Source organism: Limanda limanda, chromosome 8, assembly GCF_963576545.1.
Source record: "Limanda limanda chromosome 8, fLimLim1.1, whole genome shotgun sequence".
Taxonomy (NCBI): Eukaryota; Metazoa; Chordata; class Actinopteri; order Pleuronectiformes; family Pleuronectidae; genus Limanda; species Limanda limanda.
The window spans coordinates 502,357-526,059 of NC_083643.1; the positions used below are offsets into that span (position 1 = coordinate 502,357).

The following is a 23,703-nucleotide window of genomic DNA, read 5'->3' on the forward strand; positions in this document are numbered from 1 at the left end:
CTGAGATCAAAGCACAAGCTGACGAGCTGAGACGTTTTCTATGTTGATATATATCTATGATCTATATCTATGATATATATCTATGATATGGAGCTGAACAGAGTTTCTCTTTGTTGTGATGGGACTTGTCCACACATCGCCAATATTTTTCTAGGAGGAAATACAAACCTCTGTCTGACATTAAGGCTCAAGTGTAGTTGATGTTTCCAGGGGGCGTGTCCGGGCTTCAGTGTAGGAACCCCCCCCACACACACAAACACACACCCACACACAGTCTCTTTGTGCAGCGGGGCGGAGCCAACACGTGATGCTGGTACTCGTTGGCGTGCCGGCTGTCGGGTCCGTTTCTCTGAACTTCTCGTGACTCGTGGCTTCTTGTTGATTTGGGGCGTTAACCAACTGGTCTGGGGGGGGGGGGGGGGGGGGGGGTTGTGCTGGAACATGTTGGGATTCTGTTTTTTTTATCCTAATTTGAAGTCGTCCAAAAACGCATTAACTCCCGAGTTCTCATGGTTCAACCACGATCGTCACAGAGTGAAAACATTGCGATGGATCTCCTGCTCACGCTAGCAGCGCTAGCGGCATAAGCAGCGTTAGCGGCGTTAGCAGCGTTAGCGGCGTTAGCTCTCTTTCTGCCATGTTGTTGTTTCTTCTGATTCCAAGTTCAACGTTTTCGTTTCGTGTCCATCTTATGAAATCTCTCGATGTTCATGTTCCTCAGAGGATATCCCCCTGCTCCTACATGTTTGGTTTCATGGTCGTTTCTCAGCTGTTGATTGGATGGTGATGAGATGTGGTGCCCCCCCCCTCAGCTTTTGCTCCTCACTGGTCCTGCTATGGAGCTCATGCTAGCGTGCTAACGTGCTAACTAAGATAATGAACATGGTAAACATTCTACCTGTGTGATAGCATCATCCTAGTTAGCACGTTAGCATGCTAGCTAGCCTCTTGTGTGAACCTCCTGGCAGATTTAAATTCACACTAAAGAACGATGCTACTCGTAGAATCAGGATTTGATTATTGATCATATCACACTGTCCACATATCTGAAACCTGCCTTCATCCACAAGGTCCCAGACACCGTCTGTCCCGTCTCATCCCGGCTGAGACCTGGGTTTGTCCCTGAGGACGTCAGCCAGTGGGACGTGGGAGGAAGAGACAGACAGAGACGCACGTCCAATAGAAACACTGTCCCCGGTTCCCTTCCAATACACACGTGTTTAGTTTGTTGTCAGGTGGACGTCCCCATGTGTCCCTGTGTGTCTCCGTGTGTCCTCATGTGTCCTTGTGTGTCCTTGTGTGTCCTCATGTGTCCTCATGTGTCCTTGTGTGTCCTCATGTGTCCTTGTGTGTCCTCATGTGTGCCCGTGTGTCAATGTGTCTCCACGTGTCCTTGTGTGTCTCCGTGTGTCCTTGTGTGTCCTCATGTGTCCTCATGTGTCTCCACGTGTCCTTGTGTGTCTCCGTGTGTCCTCATGTGTCCCTGTGTGTCTCTGTGTGTCCCCTCTTCACACTCGACAGGTGTAGCTCGTCCCAGACTCTCTCTCCCGCTCCATCTCTCTCTCTCTCTCTCTGTCTCTCTCTCTCTCTCTCTCTCTCTGTCCAGTCGGTACCTCGAGTGCCTTTCTTCAAACAGCAGATAAAATTTGTCTCTTGACTTGCACTGTGACCCCCCCGCCCCCCCCCCCCCCCCCAGTGGACACTACATGTCATGTGACGCTGTTCAGACCACTTAGTGTTTTGTTGTTGTTTAATATTGGAGTTGCCTTAAATGTGTTTGATTTCCTTTTGACGTGATTGAACTTTGACATTTGGGGGGGGGGGGGGCCAGGGTCCGAGGGGGTTCGGTCTCAGTCTGTCGGCAGCCGGTGGGTCTGTGCTGCACTTTGGGTTCGACCAGTATTAGAATGGGAGTCTGGGGGGGCGGAGCCTGTGGGACCAACCTGCTCCCTGACGAGGGGCGGAGCCACCTGTCCTCAGCCCAGTGGAACGCATGCCTTCTTATGCAAATTTTTATACAAGATTTGTCAAACCTTTTTAATATGCATTGTGTTTGTTTTTTTACGTTTTATGTGAAACTGAAGTCACCTTTTAATTTCCTGACGCCTGCAGCCGAGCCGTCCAATGGGAACGCTTCGTCCTGGAGGGCGTGTTCCTGAGAAGGTTTCAGCTCCTTGGTTTAGATCTGAGTTTGAACCGATCGGGGGGGCTCGAGTCTTCGTGTCTCTCGTGTCTTCGTCCTCTTCTAGAGAAACGTCCCGGTTTTTATTGAGTTGAGTTCTGAACGGTGAATTTATCCAAAGAACGCTGCGAGAGTCCATCTGTGTTTGGAATCCTTTCATGTAGTCGATGCATATCATAGAGAAACGAGTCGCTGCTCACGTGTCCCAGGAATCCTTCATGAATCCTTCATGCATCCTTCATGCATCCAAGACGTTCCTCTCCGGTTCCTCTCCGGTTCCTCTCCGGTTCCTGTGCTGGATGTTCTCGTCCTGTGAAGCATCCGCTCCTTTCAGTTTTAAAACGATCAATTCATGATTGTGGCCTTCTAGTATTTTGTGGATCCATGACACCGGTCCCTTGTTGCCGCTCGGCGTCCGTCGTGCCCGGGCGCCACTGTTCACCTGAAGCTTCTGACCTCATCCACGGCTGATTCCATCGGGGGGGTGTTGAGTGCAAAAAAAAACAAAACAAAAAAGTCTTTTTTTATCTTCCATATGGTGAGATGCATTGTAGCGATATGAATAAAGAAAAGTTCACCTGGTGTGCTGAATAATGTGTAAATTGGTAATTACACAATCTGAATATTTGTATAATTGTTTGTATTTTTTCATAATGATTTTGGAAAGGAATGTGTTTATTTTTTTGACTTCTGTTCCAGATGTGTCTTCTGTTGGCCTGACATTGTGACTGGTCTGGTGGGATTCTTACCTCTGTATTGAGCCTCTTCTGTGATGAATTCTTTGTATGCAGTGTTTAGGAAATACTGTAGGGAACATGGGGAGGAGTTGATATTAGGAGCATTTGATCAATTTGTATTTATTTATTTTATCATTTTGTTAATAAATTGTGAAAAGCAGCATGTGTCGTCTGTTGTGTTACCTGAACAATCTTTGAACTGCAGTTGTATTTCACTCCATTCTTGTGACAGTTATTTGACACCATGAGAGGAGGTCACTCCTCCAGGGACTAAAGCTGATGTGATGAAAGTTCATACATTATCATATAACATTTTTATTATTATATACGTGTGCGGTAAATGTAAAAGAATTTTCATTATGGTCCCTTTGCATCGCCGCATGTTCTGAATGAATGCAGCATCTGAACATACAGAACTTACATCGGGACCTGGATGAGCTGAACTCTGATATTGCAGACTCAAGATTTTTCATGGCAGTTTGACTCTTTCACATGATGTCTGGTTTTTCACTTAATTTAGTTGTATTTATTTATTTCATTTATTAATCTTATACACCTTCAACAGTTTAACATGTATTTAAAAAAGGTATTTATTGGTATTCTTTCTTTTTACTTTCTCTAAATTGCTTCTCTTTTATTCACATTCTCACACACACTCACACATGACACACACTCACACATGACACACACACATGGCTGTGCTTCTTCAGAAGGGAATTGGCTGGTGGTTGTCCAGAGGCCCAATCAGCTCGAAGGACGAGTCCCAGCGTGAAGCCAGGCCGCCCATCTGAGAAGGACAGAGACTGAAGACACACACAGCGACCAGGCAGAGACACAGGAACACCGGCAGCAGCCATCTGCAGGAGAACCCCCGACGAGCTGGAGACGTCTGTAGAGGAACCTCAACACCTGGAGACAACTGCTCAACCTCAACACCTGGAGACAACTGCTGGAACCGAACATCTGGTGACTCCTGCTGGAACCGAACATCTGGTGACTCCTGCTGGAACCGAACATCTGGTGACTTCTGAGGAAGATGTTCGATGGCTTGAGACTCCAAAGCCCAAGACTTCTGTCTGAGATTCTCTTTGCAAGTGATCACCCTGCATTGCTTTAATATGAGGTTGTCTTTAATCAAGATGAGAAGCTGAGCTTCCTCCAGTTTGTACTTCAGAGCTTGCACTGCTGACTTCAGCTCTTGATTCTCTTTGTCATGTTTCTCTGTCAGAGACGTCAGTTGCATCTGCTCAGCCATCACTAGTTCTCTATGTTCCTGACGAGTTCTCAGGTCTCCATCCTTCAGGACGTCCTCCAGCTGGGTCTGAAGTGTGCTCCGCTCTTCCTTCAGTCTTTGAATCTCTGCTTCATTTCTGTCTGCCAGGTTTTCCAGGTGAGCCACTCGCTCAGTGTAGGTCTTGTTTTTCTTGATCAAGTCCTTCTCATTTACTCGCGTACAATGAAGATCTGCAGACAGCTGCGTATTCTCAGTCTGAGATTCATTCAGCCTGATATTCTGATATTTCAGAGAATTATATTTGCTCTGCAGATTGTTCACTAACACCGACTGGCTTTTGTTCTCTGCCTGAAGCTTCTCTGTCAGCTTTTTATATTCATCCAGCTTCTTCAGAAGCTCATGATGGCCACTGCGGATCTTCTGCTGATGACCTGTTCGCATGGTCTCCTGTGGTTCCAACGGTTCTTCAATCTCTGACACGTAAAGACTCCGCGACCGGTCGATGATGTCTGAGTAATCGTGTGGCATGCTGGGGAGAGTCCTTCACTGCACAGCAGCTTCAGGGCATTCAGTAATATTGACTTTACATGCAGTTGTTCACTTGGTCTTGGAGCTCTGTCTGTTGAGTAAGATCATGTTCTTTAAGGTGCATTGAATAATCAGGCCTCATCAAAGGAGAGTGGGGTTTGGTTTTTCAGCCCTTGATTTTGCACCTTTAGCCTCGTTCCTTTGATCTCGTGTGTCACTCATTCTGCAAGTATCCCTTGATTCAATGTTCCTTTGAATTTCTATTTGGCCACCCACCAATAAACCAAACTAAAAAGTAAGCAGACGGATATTTCATTAGGAAGGAAGGAGGAAGAAGACCTGGAAGTTGTTGCAACTCGCAAATCAACCAAACACAGAACTGCAAATAGACAAAAGTTAATAAAAAGTTTAAATAATAATTCTAGACACTGTAAAGAAGTCAATTTCTAGAAGTAAAGGAAGAATGAAGAGAAAGGTGGTTCCTTGGTGGACAGATGAGTGTGGCTGCTTTTATTTTGAAAGAACAGGATCTGATCACAGTCAGTTCAGCTGCTTTTATTCTGACACGGTGTGAAGTAATAAATCAAAGCGAACCATCAGCTATCAGGTTTTTCTCTTGATAGCTAATTTTTTACAGGTTTTATATTTCCACTTTTTATTGTTTGGTGGTCCGTTTTTTTATAATGAATACACAAACGCTCAGTTAACTGGTCAAAGGTTTCGTTGGTTAACACAAATAATCAAAGTGTCAAATATGATACATGAATTATTAGTATATTATATTTAATTTCAGCTCACTTGAGGTTTGTTAACAGCCAGTAGCTCCTCCTCTTCCACTTCCTCTGTGTATGTGTCTGTGTGTGTGTGTCTGTCTGTGTGTCTGTCTGTGTGTGTCTGTCTGTGTGTGTTTGTCTGTGTGTGTTTGTGTCTCACTGAAACTTAAACATAACTTTATTTCCCGCGCTGGCTCCTCCTTCCTCCTACGTCACTTCCTGTGATGAAGATGGCCACAGATCGAGGAAACAGTCGTTGTGTAAATTAACGGAAACTTTGGAGGCGGCGTCTGGAGCTCAGTGTCCGGGAGAGAAGCTCCGTGTCCCCGGGAGAGAAGCTCCGTGTCCCCGGGAGAGAAGCTCCGTGTCTCCGCTGTCTGCACCAGGTGGGTCAGTGTGTGTGGACGATATAGAACCGGATCTATATATCTATAGATATATATAGATATATATATAAACCTGACCGGTTCAACTCTGTGCCGACCAGAGGAACCACTGACTGTATATAAAGACTATCAGTGACTGTATATAAAGACTATCAGTGACTGTATATAAAGATGATCAGTGACTGTATATAAAGATGATCAGTGACTGTATATAAAGAGGATCAGTGACTGTATATAAAGATGATCAGTGACTGTATATAAAGATGATCAGTGACTGTATATAAAGATGATCAGTGAATGTATATAAAGATGATCAGTGACTGTATATAAAGATGATCAGTGACTGTATATAAAGATGATCAGTGACTGTATATAAAGAGGATCAGTGAATGTATATAAAGATGATCAGTGACTGTATATATAAACATATCTCTGTGTTCAGACCCCAGTGGGGGGGCAGTGGGATGAACCAGCAGCCTCTGGATCTCTGGTGTAAGATTCTTCACTTTCTTCCATCAGAGAAAAACCACTGAACCTAAATTGTTTATAAATTTAAAGTTGTGACGTGTGTCCTCAGACTGCGAGGAGTGTCAGGACCACTTCCTGGACGAGTGTCCGTCTCACGGCCCCCCCCTGTTTGTCCCTGACACGCCTGCAGTCCCGGGGCTGGCCAGCAGGGCGGCGCTCACGGTCCCAGGAGGTCTGGAGCTCTTCTCAGAGGGGGGGCAGGTGGATGTTCGCTGTGCGGACGCAACCATCCCCAAGGGGGCGGTGTTCGGTCCGTATGAGGGACAGCTGGTGTCGCAAGACAAATCGTCCGGCCTCTTCTCCTGGATCGTGAGTCCAACCAATCAGCAAGCAGCATCCTCACGCCTCTCCTGTCTGACCCCCTGGTCTGACCCTGGTCTGACCCCGTGGTCTGACCCCCTGGTCTGACCCCCTGGTCTGACCCCGTGGTCTGACCCCGTGGTTTGTGTTGCAGGTCGTTGATGTGAACAACTCGTACCGGGCCATCGATGGCAGTGACGACACCACAGCAAACTGGATGAGGTGATGTTTCTCTCAGCAGCTGGAAGGAGCAGTACCTGCTTCTACCTGCAGGGGGCTCAGTTTAAACATCAGAATCAGAATCAGAATCAGAATCAGAATCAGAATGGCAGTAGTTGATGCATCGCACAGCGGCTGGTAAACATCTGACTGAACAACACAACTTGTGAGAGTGGAGGGAGAACAGGAAGTGGCTGAACAAGTCAACAAACTGAAGTTTAAATCACTTTTATTTCAAACCACACAAACCAACGCTGCTCGACACCGGGCGACAGTCGCTCGCTCATCAAGTACAACTCTGAGACTTTGGAGGTGGAGCCAGTGGCTGTGCTCCTCTCCTGTGATTGGTCCCTTTGATCACTCCTCTCCCCAGAATCCTTCTGATCCTCTGTCCTCCTTCACCTTGGTGTTTCTGTAGAAAGGATCAACATGTGGTCTAGTTTGGGCCAGTCGGGGTTTCTCCTGATGGAAGATGTTGTAGTGTGAGAGGAACATTGAGCCACTTCTATAACGTCATTTACACAAGTTAATAAACAACATTAGACTTTAATTTACACGTTGGAATCTATTTTCCTCTCAGAATGAATTCACTCTGTAGAATCACAGGTTCACGTTGTTTCTGGACCTGATGGAAGCTGAACGTCTCCTCTGATGCTGATGGCGTGCTCCTGGTGTTTCCAGGTTCGTCCGGACCTCGTCTGAGGAGCGCCACAGGAACCTGACGGCGTTCCAGCACAGTGAGAGCATCTACTTCAGGGCGAGTCGGAGGCTGGAGGCCGGAGACAAGCTGAGGGTCTGGTACAGCCAGGACTACGTCCAGCGTCTTCACTGCGTCTCTCAGGGCCTCAACTGCAACCTGGACTCAGGTGAGTCCTCCTGGCACCTGCGACACAGAGGCTTCAGTGGAGGAGCTCACGTTTAGCTTGAACTTCCACTTTACCTTGCATAAAAAAACATATATTTATATAAAAGTACAAAAATTAAAGTAGTAGCACTTTAGTAGCACTTTTATGGACGGCCCTTAGCTATAGCACTTTGTGGTTCTTGAGGAAAAGGTACTTTCTTGACTAATTGTGAGTCGCTTTGGATAAAAGCATCAGCTAAATGTAATGTAATAATAATATCTGATTTTTAAAATAGTATATTTTGATATTCAGTTTAGCTGCTTTAAGAAATGAGCTGAACATAACGGACGTGAAACTGGAAGATCACAAAGATCTCCGGATGAGGAAGAGGAGCCGGACACGTAGAAGACGAAGACGTCCACTTGGAAACACGAGGAGGTTCCAGATCTTCTGGTGATGAGGCCGACGCCGTGTGGGAGGAGCTGGAAACAACAACACTGATCTGTCCACAGCAGAGTTTACAGTCATGTCCCGCCTCCTGCTGCTCTACAGGCTCCGCCCCTGCTGCTCTACAGGCTCCGCCCCTGCAGCTCTACAGGCCCCACATTGGGATGGCATTGGGACTTTTTTCTTGAAAACCCTTTTGAATCTATCATTTTGAGGATCATTGAAGAGTTTTAGGTTGTTTGTGTAATATGCTGCTGGAGTGGAGCTTTGAAAGTTTCCTCACTGAATATTGGAGATAAACTCTGGTTTAAACTCATGTTTTAGCTGAGCTGTGAGAATGTGAGTCAGTGACCACGAAGATAAATCTCTTATTCCTGTGTTGTGGCTGTGATCTCTTGTCCGTCACTTGAACAGACTTTGATCCTCAGTGAGACACATTTAGAAACTGAGCTGCAGTGGTAGTTGGAGGCCCGTTAGCACACCTGTTCTCCAGCAGGTGGTGCTAATGTCACATCTGTTCTCTGCTCTACAGTTTATGAAGGAGCGACTCATCTTTTGGGGACATTTGTTTTCTAATTGCGGAGCTCAATTTTCCAGTTAAAACTGAACTGGATCCAAACTGATTCCAGGTTTGAAGTTGAGTTTTATTTTCATTGTAGAAATTCAGTTCATCATCATTAGATCATTCAATCACAACAATAAAACATTTGAAGCCAGGTCGTGCTCCTGATGGTCAGTATGGGAGAGTGAAGAGTGAAGCTGAATCTGAAAACTGTTTTCTTCTAGAAACCAGGAAGCCAGAGGTCCTGCCCAATGTGCAGAGGGACCGCCTGCAGTCAGCTGTGCAGGGCAGAGCCTGTCCCAGGCAACAACCCAGTGACGAGTCCGGCAGTCAGCCTCCTGCCAAGAGGAAGAAGATAGACCTCATCTTCAAAGATGTCCTCGAAGCTTCTCTAGTGGACCGCAGCAGGTTCAGGTCCCAGTCGTCCCTCCACAGTGAGTGCAAGGTGCCGGCGCTGTGGTGGAGCTTGAACTCGACTCAGAGCGGCTCCAACGTCCTGAACCTGAAGGCAGAGGAGAAGGAAGAGCAGAACCAGGAGGCCTCCACCTCCTTCTGCCCCAACTGTGTCAAGCTGAAGAGGAGGATCCTGGAGCTGGAGGAGGAGCTGTCCCGTGTCAGAGGAGAACAGGTGGGCGTGTCCGGGCAGACCCATCGCGATCAGGCCCCCCCCCACCCTGAGCAGGGACCCATCGAAGACTTTCAAGGTAGGAAAGTAAATGTTGGATCCATTGGTCCAGTCTTTCTCAGACCTGTAGTTCTTTGTCTTAACTGGATGTGAACTTGAATCTTTAAATCAACAATGTGTTTTATTCTTGGAAACTGATTTTATCTAATGAGTATTTTTCATTAATATCTTTTCATATACAATTAAAAGACGAATGGAGGGATGAAAGTCAGAGAATCACCAAACTCAGATGGATTGATCCTCTGATCGATCCGCCCAAGAGTCCAAGAGTCCAAGAGTCCATGAGACGTCTGAACCTCATCAGGACTCGAGTCCAGTTTGTCATCGAAACAATAACCGTCCCGTTCACAGCTGGTGACATAAACCCGGAGCCAAATGTTTCATATATATGAGCAGAGTCCATTAAGTTTATGGTTTTGGTTGTGTGGTTTATTAGAGCCCGAGCACATCCGGTGAGGGGCCCTTTTGAAACTGTAAGGATTTTTATTATTTCCCTTTGGGGGACGTTTTCAGGGTCTAGACATGCTCAAAAAGTTATGAAACTTTGCAGGAAATTCAAGGTCTATGGATATTTTAGTATTCTGGAGTAATTTGAATTGGGCAAAGCAAAATGGCTCAACATCGCCCCCTGGAACGAAGCCCCTAGGTTTCCCTTTGACCGATCTTCACAAAAATCATCGCCTACGTGTATCATGACCAGACAAACAAAAAAGTCTCAAGGGACATTATGAAAAACGCAACAGGAAGCCCGCCATTTTCTATTTAGTGGCCATTTTGGCCATATTCCACATTTTTACTTTGACGTATTTGTCCCAGGGCTTTCATCAGATCAACTTCAAATTTAGATGAGTGTCATTACAACAAGATGGAGATAAATCTGATTTAGAGATTGATTTTTCGTCACACCTTGTTACCGTGGCGTGGCGTCAAAGTTTGATTAAACGCCATCAAAACATGAGGTTCTATATCTCGGACATATTTGGTTCAATCGAGTCCAAACTAGACACGTGAGACAAGAGTCCCGGCCTGATGACATCTACACAGAAATCATGACTTAAAATCACAGCGCCCCCTGGTGGCTTCAGGAAATGTCTTTTTTTTTGCATGTCTTACATTTGGATTTATACCTCCTCATCCACTGACCTCAACCATGTGAAACTGTATCAAATGGGTCTCAAGACATTGATAATGAAGACATACGATTACTGTGACTTTTCATCAAGCGCATTATTAATGGCGTGGCATCAAAGTTCATCAGCTCGCCATGACACACAAAATTGCTGTAACTTCCGTGTTCATGGGTCCATCTCACTCAAACTACATGTGTGTCAATAGGCCCCCCCCCCCCCCCGAAGATAAATAACTAATAAATAACTGACTAGCGCCCCCGAATGGGCAGCCCCGGCACTACGATTGGTCAACATCTACAAAAATCGATAGGGACATGTGTCTTTACATTACAAAGAAATACGTCTTTTGGATACATATGCTAGAGTAAACAGGAAGCCCGCCATTTTGGATTTGGTGGCCATTTTCAGCTTTTTCAGGGCCTAGTCCAGGGGTGTCCAAACTACGGCCCTGCGGGACAACTGCGGCCCGCCATCCACTTTTAATTGGCCCACATCAAAGTCTAAAAATACAACAGTATGTCACACTGTGCAGCTGCCTTGTATGTCACAAGGCAGCTGCACTAAAGGTAGCTGCACTAAAGGTAGCTGCCTTTAAACAGTTTGACATAAAGGCGGCAGCCGTGAGGGACTGTTGCTCTTTTCAATAGTGTGTTAAAACGTGGTAAAAAGAGGAAGTGAAGGAGAGAGGGAGGAGCAGAGATCTGTTTCTGTTCGGAGGAAGTGAATCTGTTCTACAGTCTCTGGCACCAGCTGAAATGGAGCAGCAAGAAAATCACCTGGAGAGAGAAAGATTCTGCTGTTGGATCTGTGTGGATCTACTAGAGGATCCGGTGACTACTGTCTGTGGACACAGCTACTGTAAGAGCTGTATTAACACCCACTGGGACAAAGAGGAGGAGAAAGGAAGCTACAGCTGTCCTCAGTGTAGACAGACCTTCACACCGAGGCCTGTCCTGGAGACAAGCACCATGTTAGCTGATTCACTGGAGGAGCTGAAGAAGACTGGACTCCAAGCTGCTCCTGCTGATCACTGCTATGATGGACCTGAAGATGTGGCCTGTGATGTCTGCACTGGGAGAAAACAGAAATCTCTCAAGTCCTGTTTGAATTGTTTGGACTCTTATTGTGAGAAACACCTCCAACCTCATCTTCAGTCAGCTCCATTGAAGAAGCACAAGCTGGTGGAGCCCTTGGAGAAGCTCCAGGAGAACATCTGCTCTCGTCACTACGAGGTGATGGAGATGTTCTGCCGCACTGATCAGCAGTGTATCTGTTATCTCTGCTCTGTGGATGAACATAAAGACCACGACACAGTGTCAGCTGCAGCAGAAAGGACTGAGAGGCAGAGAGAGCTTGGGCCGAGGAGACAAACAATCCAGCAGAGAGTCCAGGACACAGAGAAAGACGTGAAGCTGCTTCAACAGGAGGAGGAGGCCGTCAACGGCTCTGCTGATAAAGCAGTGGAGGACAGTGAGGAGATCTTCACTGAGCTGATCCGTCTGCTGGAGAAAAGAAGCTCTGATGTGGAGCAGCAGATCAGATCCCAGCAGGAAACTGAACTGAGTCGAGTCAGAGAGCTTCAGGAGGGACTGGAGCAGGAGATCACTGAGCTGAAGAGGAAAGTCCATGAACTGAAGCAGCTCTCAGTCACAGAGGATCACAACCAGCTTCAACACAACTACCCCTCACTGTCACCACTCAGTGAATCTACACACTCATCCAGCTTCAGGATCTGTCCTCTGAGGGACTTTGAGGACGTGAGAGCAGCTGTGTCCCAGGTCAGAGGTCGACTACAGGACATTCTGAGTGAGACAGAGACAGAGATTTTACAGATTGTGTCTCAAGTGGATGTTTTACTGCGACCAGAGACCAGAGCTGACTTCTTAAAATATTCACAGGAAATCACACTGGATCCAAACACAGCAGCAACACATCTGTTATTATCTGAGGGAAACAGAAAAGTAACATTAATGAGAAAAGAACAGTCTTATTCTGATCACCCAGACAGATTCATTGGTTGGGGTCAGGTCCTGAGTAGAGAGAGTCTGACTGGACGTTGTTACTGGGAGGTGAAGATGGGGGTGGGGGTGGGGGTGTGGGGAGGAGTTGAAGTAGCAGTCGCATACAAGAATATCAGCAGAGCAGGAGACTCAGATGGATGTGTATTTGGATTGAATGATAAATCTTGGTCATTATATTGTGGTAGAAGCAGTTATGACTTTTATTACAACAGCAACATGACTCCAGTGTCAGGTCCTGTGTCCTCCAGAGTAGGAGTGTACCTGGATCACAGTGCAGGTGTTCTGTCCTTCTACAGCGTCTCTGACACCATGACTCTCCTCCACAGAGTCCAGACCACATTCACTCAGCCGCTCTATGCTGGAGTTGGGGTTTGCTGTTATTCTGGAGACACAGCTGAGTTCTGTAAACTCAAATAGACTTGAATCATTAAAAGCAGTGATTTAGATTCTGTGTGTAAATCTTTAACTTCTTTTGTCTTCATGTTTGTTGATCAAAGTTCAGCGTGGTGACGTTTCTGCTCCGCACAGAGATCAGCTGTCAATCAAACACTGACCTTCCTTTATCACACATATTTAGTTCTCACTTTGTAAAGACAGAAATCTATAATAACACTGACATGAATGTGTTTGAAAGAACTAATGTTGCTGTTGTTTTCTCATTAAAACCCGAGCACGGAGGCCCTATTGTATTTTGAAGGATTTGCATTTCCTTTTTGGGCTTTTTCAGGGCGAAATTGCTGTAACTTCGGTTTTCAAGTTCAACTTCCCTCAAACTACATGTGTGTAGCAACAGCCCCAAGTTGTGGTAACATTGTCCAATTGACACAAAATTGCTCACGCTACAGCAGAGCATCTGCTTGAGCAGATCTATATGTTGGTGCGTAATAATAGTGATGGCGCCACCTACTGGCAACAGGAAGTAAGCTTTGTTTTACAACTATCATTCAATTTACATGAAATGTTCACGTTGCGATAGCGTGGACCGTAATGAGCAATAAGCAGGCAAAGATCGACATCGCGTGAAGGACGCAGGAAGTGAAGCGTTTATCGTTGCCGCAGAGCGCAAAATGCATGCAATGCAGAGACGTGCGCTTGGTCATCGATCGTTCTCTCCACCGACCGCTACAGGCTTCAACGTGCGGGTGCTTCAACGTGCGGGAGCCGTCAGGAACAAGGAGAATTTCATCTTCTGATCATTTCCATTCTGGTTTCAGTTTGATTCGCTCCCGGCTCTGAGACCACACATAGGAAACACATGTCTGTGATGCAGCTGATCCTGAACAGCTCAACATCTCCCTGACACGACTGACAGATCCAACAGGCTCGCAACACACGCAACACACGACACAAACTAAAGTTTCAGGGTCGTGTGTGATTGACACAAATTAGGTCGTATATCTTTTTACATGCAGAAATTTCACAAAATAAATACAGACTTGTTGTGCAAAGACCAGTCAGAGGATCAGTTGGATTGATCCTCTGGGGACCATGAGTGACTGCAGGAAAGTTTGAGATATTTCAGTCTGGGTCAAAGTGGCTTCCATCCTCTAGCTCAACCAAAAATCACAATAACAAGTTCAAATTGATCGGTAATAATATTGTGCAATTTTTGAATTTTAAATCTCAACCAAACAAAACTGACTGGCAGGTGATTTTGTCTGTGTTCTCAGGGATGGACCCCTTGACCCCCACCCGGGCGGTTCTGGACGAAGACGAGCAGGACGTGGACTCGGCCGACGAGTCGATTGCTGCCGATCTTGTGATTGTTACCGAGGACTCGTCCAAGCTCTCGTCTGCAGGAGGCCGACGGATTCGTCGTTTCAAGCAAGAGTGGCTAAAAAAGTTCTGGTTCCTTCGCTACTCCCCGACCCTGAATGAGATGTGGTGCCACGTCTGCCGCCAGTACACCGTCCAGTCATCACGAACATCCGCCTTCATCATCGGCTCGAAGCAGTTCAAAATCCACACAATCAAGCTCCACAGCCAGAGCAACCTTCACAAGAAGTGTCTGCAGCTGTACAAGCTGCGCATGCACCCGGAGAAGACGGAGGAGATGTGCAGGAACATGCTGCTGCTCTTCAACGCAGCCTACCACCTGGCCCTGGAGGGACGGCCCTTCTCAGACCTCCGTCCACTGGCAGAGCTGCTGAGGAAATGTGAGCTCAAAGTGGTGGACCAGTACATGAATGAAGGAGACTGTCAGATCCTGATCCACCACATCTCCCGGGCTTTAAAAGAAGACCTGGCTGAGAAGATGCGCCTGTCTCCCTTTCTGAGCATCATCATGGATGCTCAGAATGACGACCTTTTCTCAGACATGGTGGCAGTCTATGTGCAGTTCATAACCAATGAGGGCTCACCCACTACTGAGTTCCTGTCCTTGCAGAGACTGAGCGTGGCCAGTGTGGACGGATATCTCCAGGCCATAGAACGAGCCTTTGGCGTTCTGGGACTCAGGTTTCAGGACTCGATGGTTGTGGGTCTGGGGGTGGACGGTACTAACATCTCTTCAGGAATGAGAGCCAATCTGTACATAGCTGTGCAAAAGTCTTTTCCCTGGATCCTCTGTCTTCCCATCATGATCCATCGGCCTCACCTCGAGGTGCTGGATGCTATCAGTGGGAAGGAGCTCTCCTGTCTCGAGGACCTGGAAAACAACCTCAAGCAACTCCTCAGTTTCTACCGCTACTCCCCTCGTATGATGGCCGAGCTTCGGTCAACTGCTCCGACGCTGTCAGAGGAGACGGAGTTCCTTGGAGACATCAGAGCCATTCGATGGATCATTGGAGAACCAAATGTCCTTAATGCACTCATCAAAGATTACTTGGAGGTAGTTGCCCATCTGAAGGAGATCATCAGCCAGACCCAGAGAGCTGATGCTGCCGCCATCGCTCTCACTCTCCTCCAGTTCCTCATGGACTATCAATCAGTAAAGCTCATCTACTTCCTCCTGGACATCATAGCGGTTCTTACACGGTTAGCCTTCACCTTCCAGGGAGAGTACCTGCTGGTGTCACAGGTGGAAGCCAAAGTCGAGGAGGCCATTCAGGAGATAGGCCAGTTGGTGGACTGCCCTGGAGAGTATCTACAGGAGTTCGAGGAAAACTTCCGTGAAAGTTTCAACGGCGTTGCTCTGAAGAATCTGCGTGTTGCTGAGTCCAAGTTCCAGTCGATCCGAGAAAAGATTTGCAACAAGAGCCAAGGCATCCTCTCCCAGAGGCTGGATCTGCAAAGCCGCTCAGTGGCCAAAGCCTGCAAGGTCCTGGACCTGTCCACCTGGCCTCACAGCCAGGAGGACCTTCAAGCCTATGGGCAGGAGGAAATCCAGCTGATATTCAAACATCTGGAGTCCATTCCTTCTGTAGGTCAAGAGAGCTCCCAGGCCAGGACAGAGTTCAGAGGCTGCCTGGTGGTGGAATGGAAGGATCTGAAAGCAGACTACTGCGGCATGAACGGCTTCAAAGACGTCATCAGTCACGTCTGCAGGTACAAGCAGCGTTTTCCTCTGCTGAGCCGGATTGTGCAGCTGGTCAGGGTGCTGCCGAGTTCCACGGCCTGCTGCGATAAAGGACGAGGTTCTCTACAGAAGATGTGCAAGAACAACCGTTCCCGGCTGACCTTGGAGCAGATGAACGACCTTCTGACCGTGGCCGTTAACGGAGCGTCCATCCACAGCTTCGACGGGAAGCGAGCGTTGGACAGCTGGTTCGAGGAGAAGTCTGGGAACAGTTACTCTCGGTCAACGGAGGTGAAGAACAGGAAGTCACCTGCTGAGCAGAAGTCTGTTTTGTATAGTGTTGACGTCAACACAGAGTTTGACCCAGACACCTGACAGGCTCTCCCATGGGGGGGGGGGAGTGAGTGGGAAATCATCAGACGAGGAATGAGCCGCTGGGTGGATATGAGACCTTGACTCCCTCTGCTCTGTCTTTTATCACGAGTCAAACGTTTATCCATATAAAACGCAAGACGTTTAGATATTTTGGCCAATCTCAATCAATAGCTATGTAAAGTAGATGAATTAAAAAGTCAATATTCTATATATTTCAGACTGTGTTCCATCTCCTTTGCTCTCCACATGTGTGTTGTTACCTGAGGGCAACCAAAGTCTGCTCAAACCTGATTGGCCGAGCTGGAAACAGGAACCAGAAGCTTCTGGTCCCTGGAACGAGGGAAATAACCACACCTCCGCCAAACTACAGATTCAGTCGACATACATTTCTCCACAGAAAATGATTAGGTCACTGTGACCTTTGACCTCTGAATCAAATCACTTGATCTTCAAGCTCAAGTGACAACTGGTCAAAAGAAGAAAGAAATTTATTTGAAAGAGTTCTTGAAATATCATGTCCACAAGAATGGAACGGACGATAACCTGAAACGTGAAGCTTTCGGCCACTGGGTGGCGCCGGTGAGGAGAAGTCAGTTTCACGAGGAACAATGATGACAACAGGTTTTATATTTCAATTAGAAATTCACAGCCCTGCTTCACACTGTACAAACTGTATAAACTGTTAATGCTTTTCAACTGGTTTGTAAAGAGACTATTTTCTCTTGAATTGAGGATTGTGACATTTTGACTGAATGCAAGAACTGAAGGAAAAGGTTCTCACCTGCTCGGCCACAATCTCTGTGACTGAGTTTCTTTAGCACCGCGGCTCATGTTGGAACTCGGCTTGTTTGACCAGAGCTCGGTTTCCAAACGTTTCATAAAACTGCATGAAGATGTTCAAGTGTTGCTTTAGCACTTAAGTTGTAAATTATTAAAGCTATTGTTGGTAATCATGAACCAAAACTGGGGCGCTCAGTCTCCTCACTGTCGCCCCCTGGTGGCCTGTTTCCATCACGTCTCTGTGACTGGTCTCAAGGTGTCTTCTCCTTCTGAGGACTCGTGCAGTGAGAGGACAGACAGGGTGAACGCAGACAGACAGTTAGTGACAGACAGGGTGAAGGCAGACAGACAGTGACAGACAGGGTGAACACAGACAGACGGTTAGTGACAGACAGGGTGAACGCAGACAGACAGTTAGTGACAGACAGGGTGAACGCAGACAGACACGGTGAACGCAGACAGACAGTTAGTGACAGACAGGGTGAACGCAGACAGACAGTTAGTGACAGACAGGGTGAACGCAGACAGACAGGGTGAACGCAGACAGACAGGGTGAACGCAGACAGACAGTTAGTGACAGACAGGGTGAACGCAGACAGACAGGGTGAACGCAGACAGACAGGGTGAACGCAGACAGACAGTTAGTGACAGACAGGGTGAACGCAGACAGACAGGGTGAACGCAGACAGACGGTTAGTGACAGACAGGGTGAACGCAGACAGACAGGGTGAACGCAGACAGACAGGGTGAACGCAGACAGACAGTTAGTGACAGACAGGGTGAACGCAGACAGACAGGGTGAACGCAGACAGACGGTTAGTGACAGACAGGGTGAACGCAGACAGACAGGGTGAACGCAGACAGACAGGGTGAAGGCAGACAGACAGTTAGTGACAGACAGGGTGAAGGCAGACAGACAGTTAGTGACAGACAGGGTGAACGCAGACAGACGGTTAGTGACAGACAGGGTGAAGGCAGACAGACAGGGTGAAGGCAGACAGACAGGGTGAACGCAGACAGACAGTTAGTGACAGACAGGGTGAACGCAGACAGACGGTTAGTGACAGACAGGGTGAACGCAGACAGACAGGGTGAAGGCAGACAGACAGGGTGAACGCAGACAGACAGGGTGAACGCAGACAGACAGGGTGAAGGCAGACAGACAGGGTGAAGGCAGACAGACAGGGTGAAGGCAGACAGACAGGCACACCAGACAATCTTTCTTTGATGGTCATGTTTTTTTTCGGGGGTTTTCAGACGACTTTATATATTAATTCTATCAGGAGATGAAGAGGATTTAAACAAATTGTATAAAGTATTTCAGAACCAAATGAACCTTCTGTCGGTCGTCAATAATCCTGAAGGAGTTCTGATCAGAGGAAGTCGATCGTTACTGAGCAGTAATTACAAATGTATTTTGCAAACTGTTGGAGTGACACTCTGAGCTGTTGAATCATTTCACTGAAAGATAAAAGCTGTGTGTGTATGATTTTATGGATATTGTGTGCATGTGTGTGTTGTTTACACGTGGTTGTTAACGTTGGGACGAGCTGTGTGAGATGTGAAGTCGCTTTAATCTCTGTTTTGTGCTTTTATCCTGAGTTTCTCTTCATGACCCATGGCTGATCGTCATCTGACTCAGTTTGGTTTATGCTGAACTTCTTATCGCAGATCAACCAAAAACAAACTTATTTCTCTGCTCATTGTTTTTTTCTATTCTGCTTCTGATGCATTTTACAGATTAAAATACATTTTATCTGAGTATCTTTCTTCAAACTTCTCTTAACGTTCCACCACATTGCTGGGGTCAGAGGTCGGGGGGGAGGGGGGGCTGTCATTAGGGTTTCTCCAAGTTTTTGTCTGAAGGAGGAAGTTTTGGTTTCCAGGAGACGTGAGAAGATTTTCATCAGAGAACAAAACTCTTCTGGCACTCGGCCCGACAGGAAGGAAACGTTTAGACTCGGGTGACGGACACAAACAGCCGAGTCAGCATGAGCCCCCCCCCCCCCCCCCCGCTAACACTCGATATGCAAATGAAGCTCTCAAAACCATCTGAGAAGTTCAGCAGCGAATTAAAGGACGTTTGTGAAACTGTCAATGAATCAGTGGGTTAGAGTTAGGTGTTAGGAGTTAGGGGTTAGGAGTTAGGGGTTAAGTTTTAGGAGCTAGGAGCTAGGAATGGACGTGGACCTGGTTTTGGGTGTTTCGTGTTAATGTTCACTGCACAGATTAAAACATGCAGTAACATCTGCCACTAGGGGTCTCACTCTGCTTATCTCTTTATATACAAGTTATTGGATCGTGATCCCTGACTCCAGTGTCAAGTGCCACCAAGCGCCTCCTGGTGGAGAATGAGGGGAAAGAATAAATGATGGTTTCACACTCGTCCTCCAGTGTTTAAAGTCAAGTAGTGAGAGTGGAGAGTGAAGGTCTGGACAAAGGTCTCCGGGCTGGACGCAGAGACAGACGCTGCTCTGTCTGTCTCACCCTGGAACCGATAGAGACAGAACAGGCACACACTGAAACCTCTGTCATACTACATGTAATAAGTTACACTTTAAAATGCTGCATAGACATTGATGCTTAAGTAATATTATAAGATATAATATCATACAATACAATACAATATAATATGATATAGTATAATATGATATAATATACCAACACCACAGTACTTTAGTCACCCTGTTACTTGTGTTGGAATGAAAGATGTTTACCAGTGCAGACACACGAGGGATTCAGCAGATCCACAGTGAGACGAGACCTTTGCTGTACATGAACACTGATTGTTGGAGGAGGAGGAGGAGGTTTGCTCAGACAGGGGGTCTTTGTGGGCCCCCGGACAAAGAGCCACTCTCAGTCCACTGCCGTCCCCCTCGGGGGGGCGTTCAGTGCCAGTGGAGCTCGGACACCAAACCAGCCGGACGCTCTGCTGCTGAGCTCCGTCCTCCCGTCTGCTTCAAGTCCATCTGAGAGACGACATGAAGCTCTGCCTCGGACTCGTCCTGCTGCTCTGCTGTGGGACGCTTCATCTGGGTGAGTCCACACGGGATCCACACACATGATCCACACCTGATCCACACAGGATCCACACGGGATCCACACACATGATCCACACACGTGATCCACACAGGATCCACACGGGATCCACATGGGATCCACACACATGATCCACACAGGATCCACACACAGGATCCACACGGGATCCACACACATGATCCACACACATGATCCACACAGGATCCACACACAGGATCCACACGGGATCCACACATAGGATCCACACATAGGATCCACACACATGATCCACACGGGATCCACACGGGATCCACACACATGATCCACACACATGATCCACTAGGGATCCACACACAGGATCCACACGGGATCCACACGTGATCCACACACAGGATCCACACGGGATCCACACGGGATCCACACACAGGATCCACACACAGGATCCACACGTGATCCACACACAGGATCCACACGGGATCCACACGGGATCCACACACAGGATCCACACACAGGATCCACACACATGATCCACTAGGGATCCACACACATGATCCACACACATGATCCACTAGGGATCCACACACAGGATCCACACGGGATCCACACGTGATCCACACACAGGATCCACACACAGGATCCACACACATGATCCACACGGGATCCACACACATGATCCACACACGTGATCCACACAGGATCCACATGGGATCCACACACATGATCCACACAGGATCTACACACAGGATCCACACACAGGATCCACACGGGATCCACACACATGATCCACACACAGGATCCACACACAGGATCCACACGGGATCCACACACAGGATCCACACGGGATCCACACACAGGATCCACACGGGATCCACACACATGATCCACACACAGGATCCACACACAGGATCCACACGGGATCCACACACAGGATCCACACGGGATCCACACACATGATCCACACACAGGATCCACACGTGATCCACACATGATCCAGACACAGGATCCACACGTGATCCACTCATGATCCAGACACAGGATCCACACACAGGATCCACATAGGATCCACTAGGAATCCACACACAGGATCCACACACAGGAGCCAAACAGTCACATGTCCCACCCCGACCCCTTCACTGACCCTCAGGATATCAGAACGCTCCTTCAACACAGTGTTTTATTGAACATACGTCAAATCCAAACATAAACATAAACCCAGTCCGTTACAATATATTTGATTTTCTTCTTGCGTCTCTGGGAGTGAAGTCATGAAGCCTATGCAACAATTTAGTTGAATCGCCCTCGTTTCGTGCCGTAATAAACAAGATCCCTTCTACTGTCAATGCCGGGCATAACCTCAAACAGCTTTTTGTAAACTCCTTGCTTCTCTAATGCTGTGAACAACAGGTACAATGTTCATAAAACATGTTGAAAAGAATTTAATAGTTACATTTATAAACAATGTAGATCATAAGTAGTAAGTTTTTCCATTACAGTGTTAACAGTTAAATATGTCAGGTCAAGAAAGGCTGTATTTATTTTATTTTATAAAAACAAATATTTATGTTAAGTGAAGTCAAGAAACACTGTATTTATTTTACTTTTATAAAAACATGTATTTTTTCAGGAAATAGTTTTTAAGTTCAACTTAAAATGTCAGGAGATACATTATACGCTGTTGTTAAAAATGCACTTCTAATAAAGTGAGTGTTGGCAAAACCGGTTGTCATTTTTATGTTGAGGCGGCGGGGGTGTTGTCGGCAGCTGCTGAATGTAACTAATAAAGTAACTTGTAATCTAACTTAGTTACTTTAAAATCAAGTAATCTGTGAAGTAACTAAGTTACTTTCAAAATCAAGTAATCTGTAAAGTAACTAAGTTACTTGTTCAAAGCAACACTGCACACAGGATCCAGTTGGTGTCTCAACTGAAATATCAGACATAATTCTGTAATACTTAAATGATTGCTGATGTGTGTTGTCTGATTGTTTGAATACATAAAATTACACATATAATATCATAAATTATATTAATGGTGTGTGTGTGTGCCTGTGTGTGTGTGTCTGAACTAAACCTGAGTATTGATGCATCTTTGACCCTTCAAAATAAAACACATCATTTCCTGTTGATTGTTGATCTCAGTAAAAAGTAAAGCCAGCTTCTTCTTCTGCAGGATCTGGACTTCGCTGCTACAAATGCTCCGATTACACCGGACGCTGTGAGAACGTCCAGGAGTGCACGTACGAGGACTCCTGCATTTCTCTGAGTGAACGAGGTCAGTGTTCGTAATGATTAAGAATCATTAACAGTTAAAAGAAGAGAAAACTGTCATTCAGTCATGCAAACATACAAGAAACAACATGGCCTCCAGTAAAGCACAAATAAAATGTTTTAGATAGAACACAGTTATGTTTGAAGGTCACATGAAGATTAGACGAATGATGTTTGAAGTTTTTCTTAAAGATTCTCACTCAGCTCATTTCTCTGATTCCAGTTCTCTGTTGACGTTTGTCAGGATTTTAAAAGCTACTGAAGCTACATCCATACAAATGGGTTTTAATCTGAAAACCATCTCTGTTCCGTATCAGTTTTAATCCCGCCCACACACAGGCCTGAAAACACAGATCATGTGACCACTCACACACGGGTCCTGAGTGTGATGGTGTAAACAGATTGAACAACATCTGGTGTCCTCCTTATAATTACACGTGTGTATATATGTGTGTGTGTGTGTTCTCTGTCTCCAGGTGGAAAGACCATCCGTCAGTGCATCAGATACACAGACTGTGATAACTCTCGCCTCACCCAGATGTTCCCGGCCATCTCCGGCTTCACTTACCGCTGCTGCAGCAGCAACCTGTGCAACTCCAGCCATGCCGTTACCATGGCGACGCCCCTCCTGGCGCTGCTGGGGTCGCTGCTGAGCAGCTGGTGCTGTTGGACCTGACGACTCTGCGGCTCAATGAACTGGTTCCTGATCATTACTGATGTTTTGTGACGTTAACATGAACTAAAGTGAGAGTTGATGTTTGTTTTTGCTCGATTCTGTAACTTCCTGTTTCTCAGATTAAAAACTTTTTTACATTAGTTTAACAATAAACAAATAAGACAAAGTTGAAGTGTTGTGTTTCTGCATCACGTTCATGATGTCATCACGGAGTCACCACTGGGAAACAAGGTAACGTATGATGTCATCTTCTTCAACCACTTTTTTCCTGAGACAAACACGAGGCTGAACGTCACTAAAGGAAAACCACGATAAAATCTTCACCTGCCGTTAATTGAGAAATGTATTAACTAAAATACGGTCGATTTTAGATATAACTAGAAAATGTCTCCTGCCGAGAAATTTTGAATGGGTGCCTTGAATTTTGCCGGGTCGAAAAGAGACTCTTTTTTGGGGGAAGAGAGACAGAGACCCAGAGAGAGAGAAAATGTACCAGAGAGAGAGAGAGACAGAGAGAGAGAGAGAGAGAGAGAGAGAGGGAGTGGTATAAAA

General features: G+C 46.6%; 2 protein-coding genes across 2 annotated transcripts; both read left to right on the top strand.

The window, feature by feature from the left end:
• The first annotated feature begins 6,304 nt into the window (after positions 1–6,304).
• On the top strand, positions 6,305–16,409 carry prdm11 (PR domain containing 11). The gene is given in 6 exon segments (XM_061076340.1): positions 6,305–6,332; positions 6,418–6,677; positions 6,823–6,944; positions 7,569–7,753; positions 8,966–9,445; positions 14,248–16,409. Coding segments are annotated over 6 exon segments (3,237 nt in total).
• Positions 16,410–20,170: 3,761 nt separating this feature from the next.
• On the top strand, positions 20,171–23,151 carry LOC133008953 (CD59 glycoprotein-like). The gene is made up of 3 exons (XM_061076341.1): positions 20,171–20,225; positions 22,378–22,479; positions 22,952–23,151. Exons 1-3 carry the CDS (start codon positions 20,171–20,173, stop codon positions 23,149–23,151), a joined length of 357 nt encoding a protein of 118 aa, XP_060932324.1.
• The last annotated feature ends 552 nt before the right edge of the window (positions 23,152–23,703 follow it).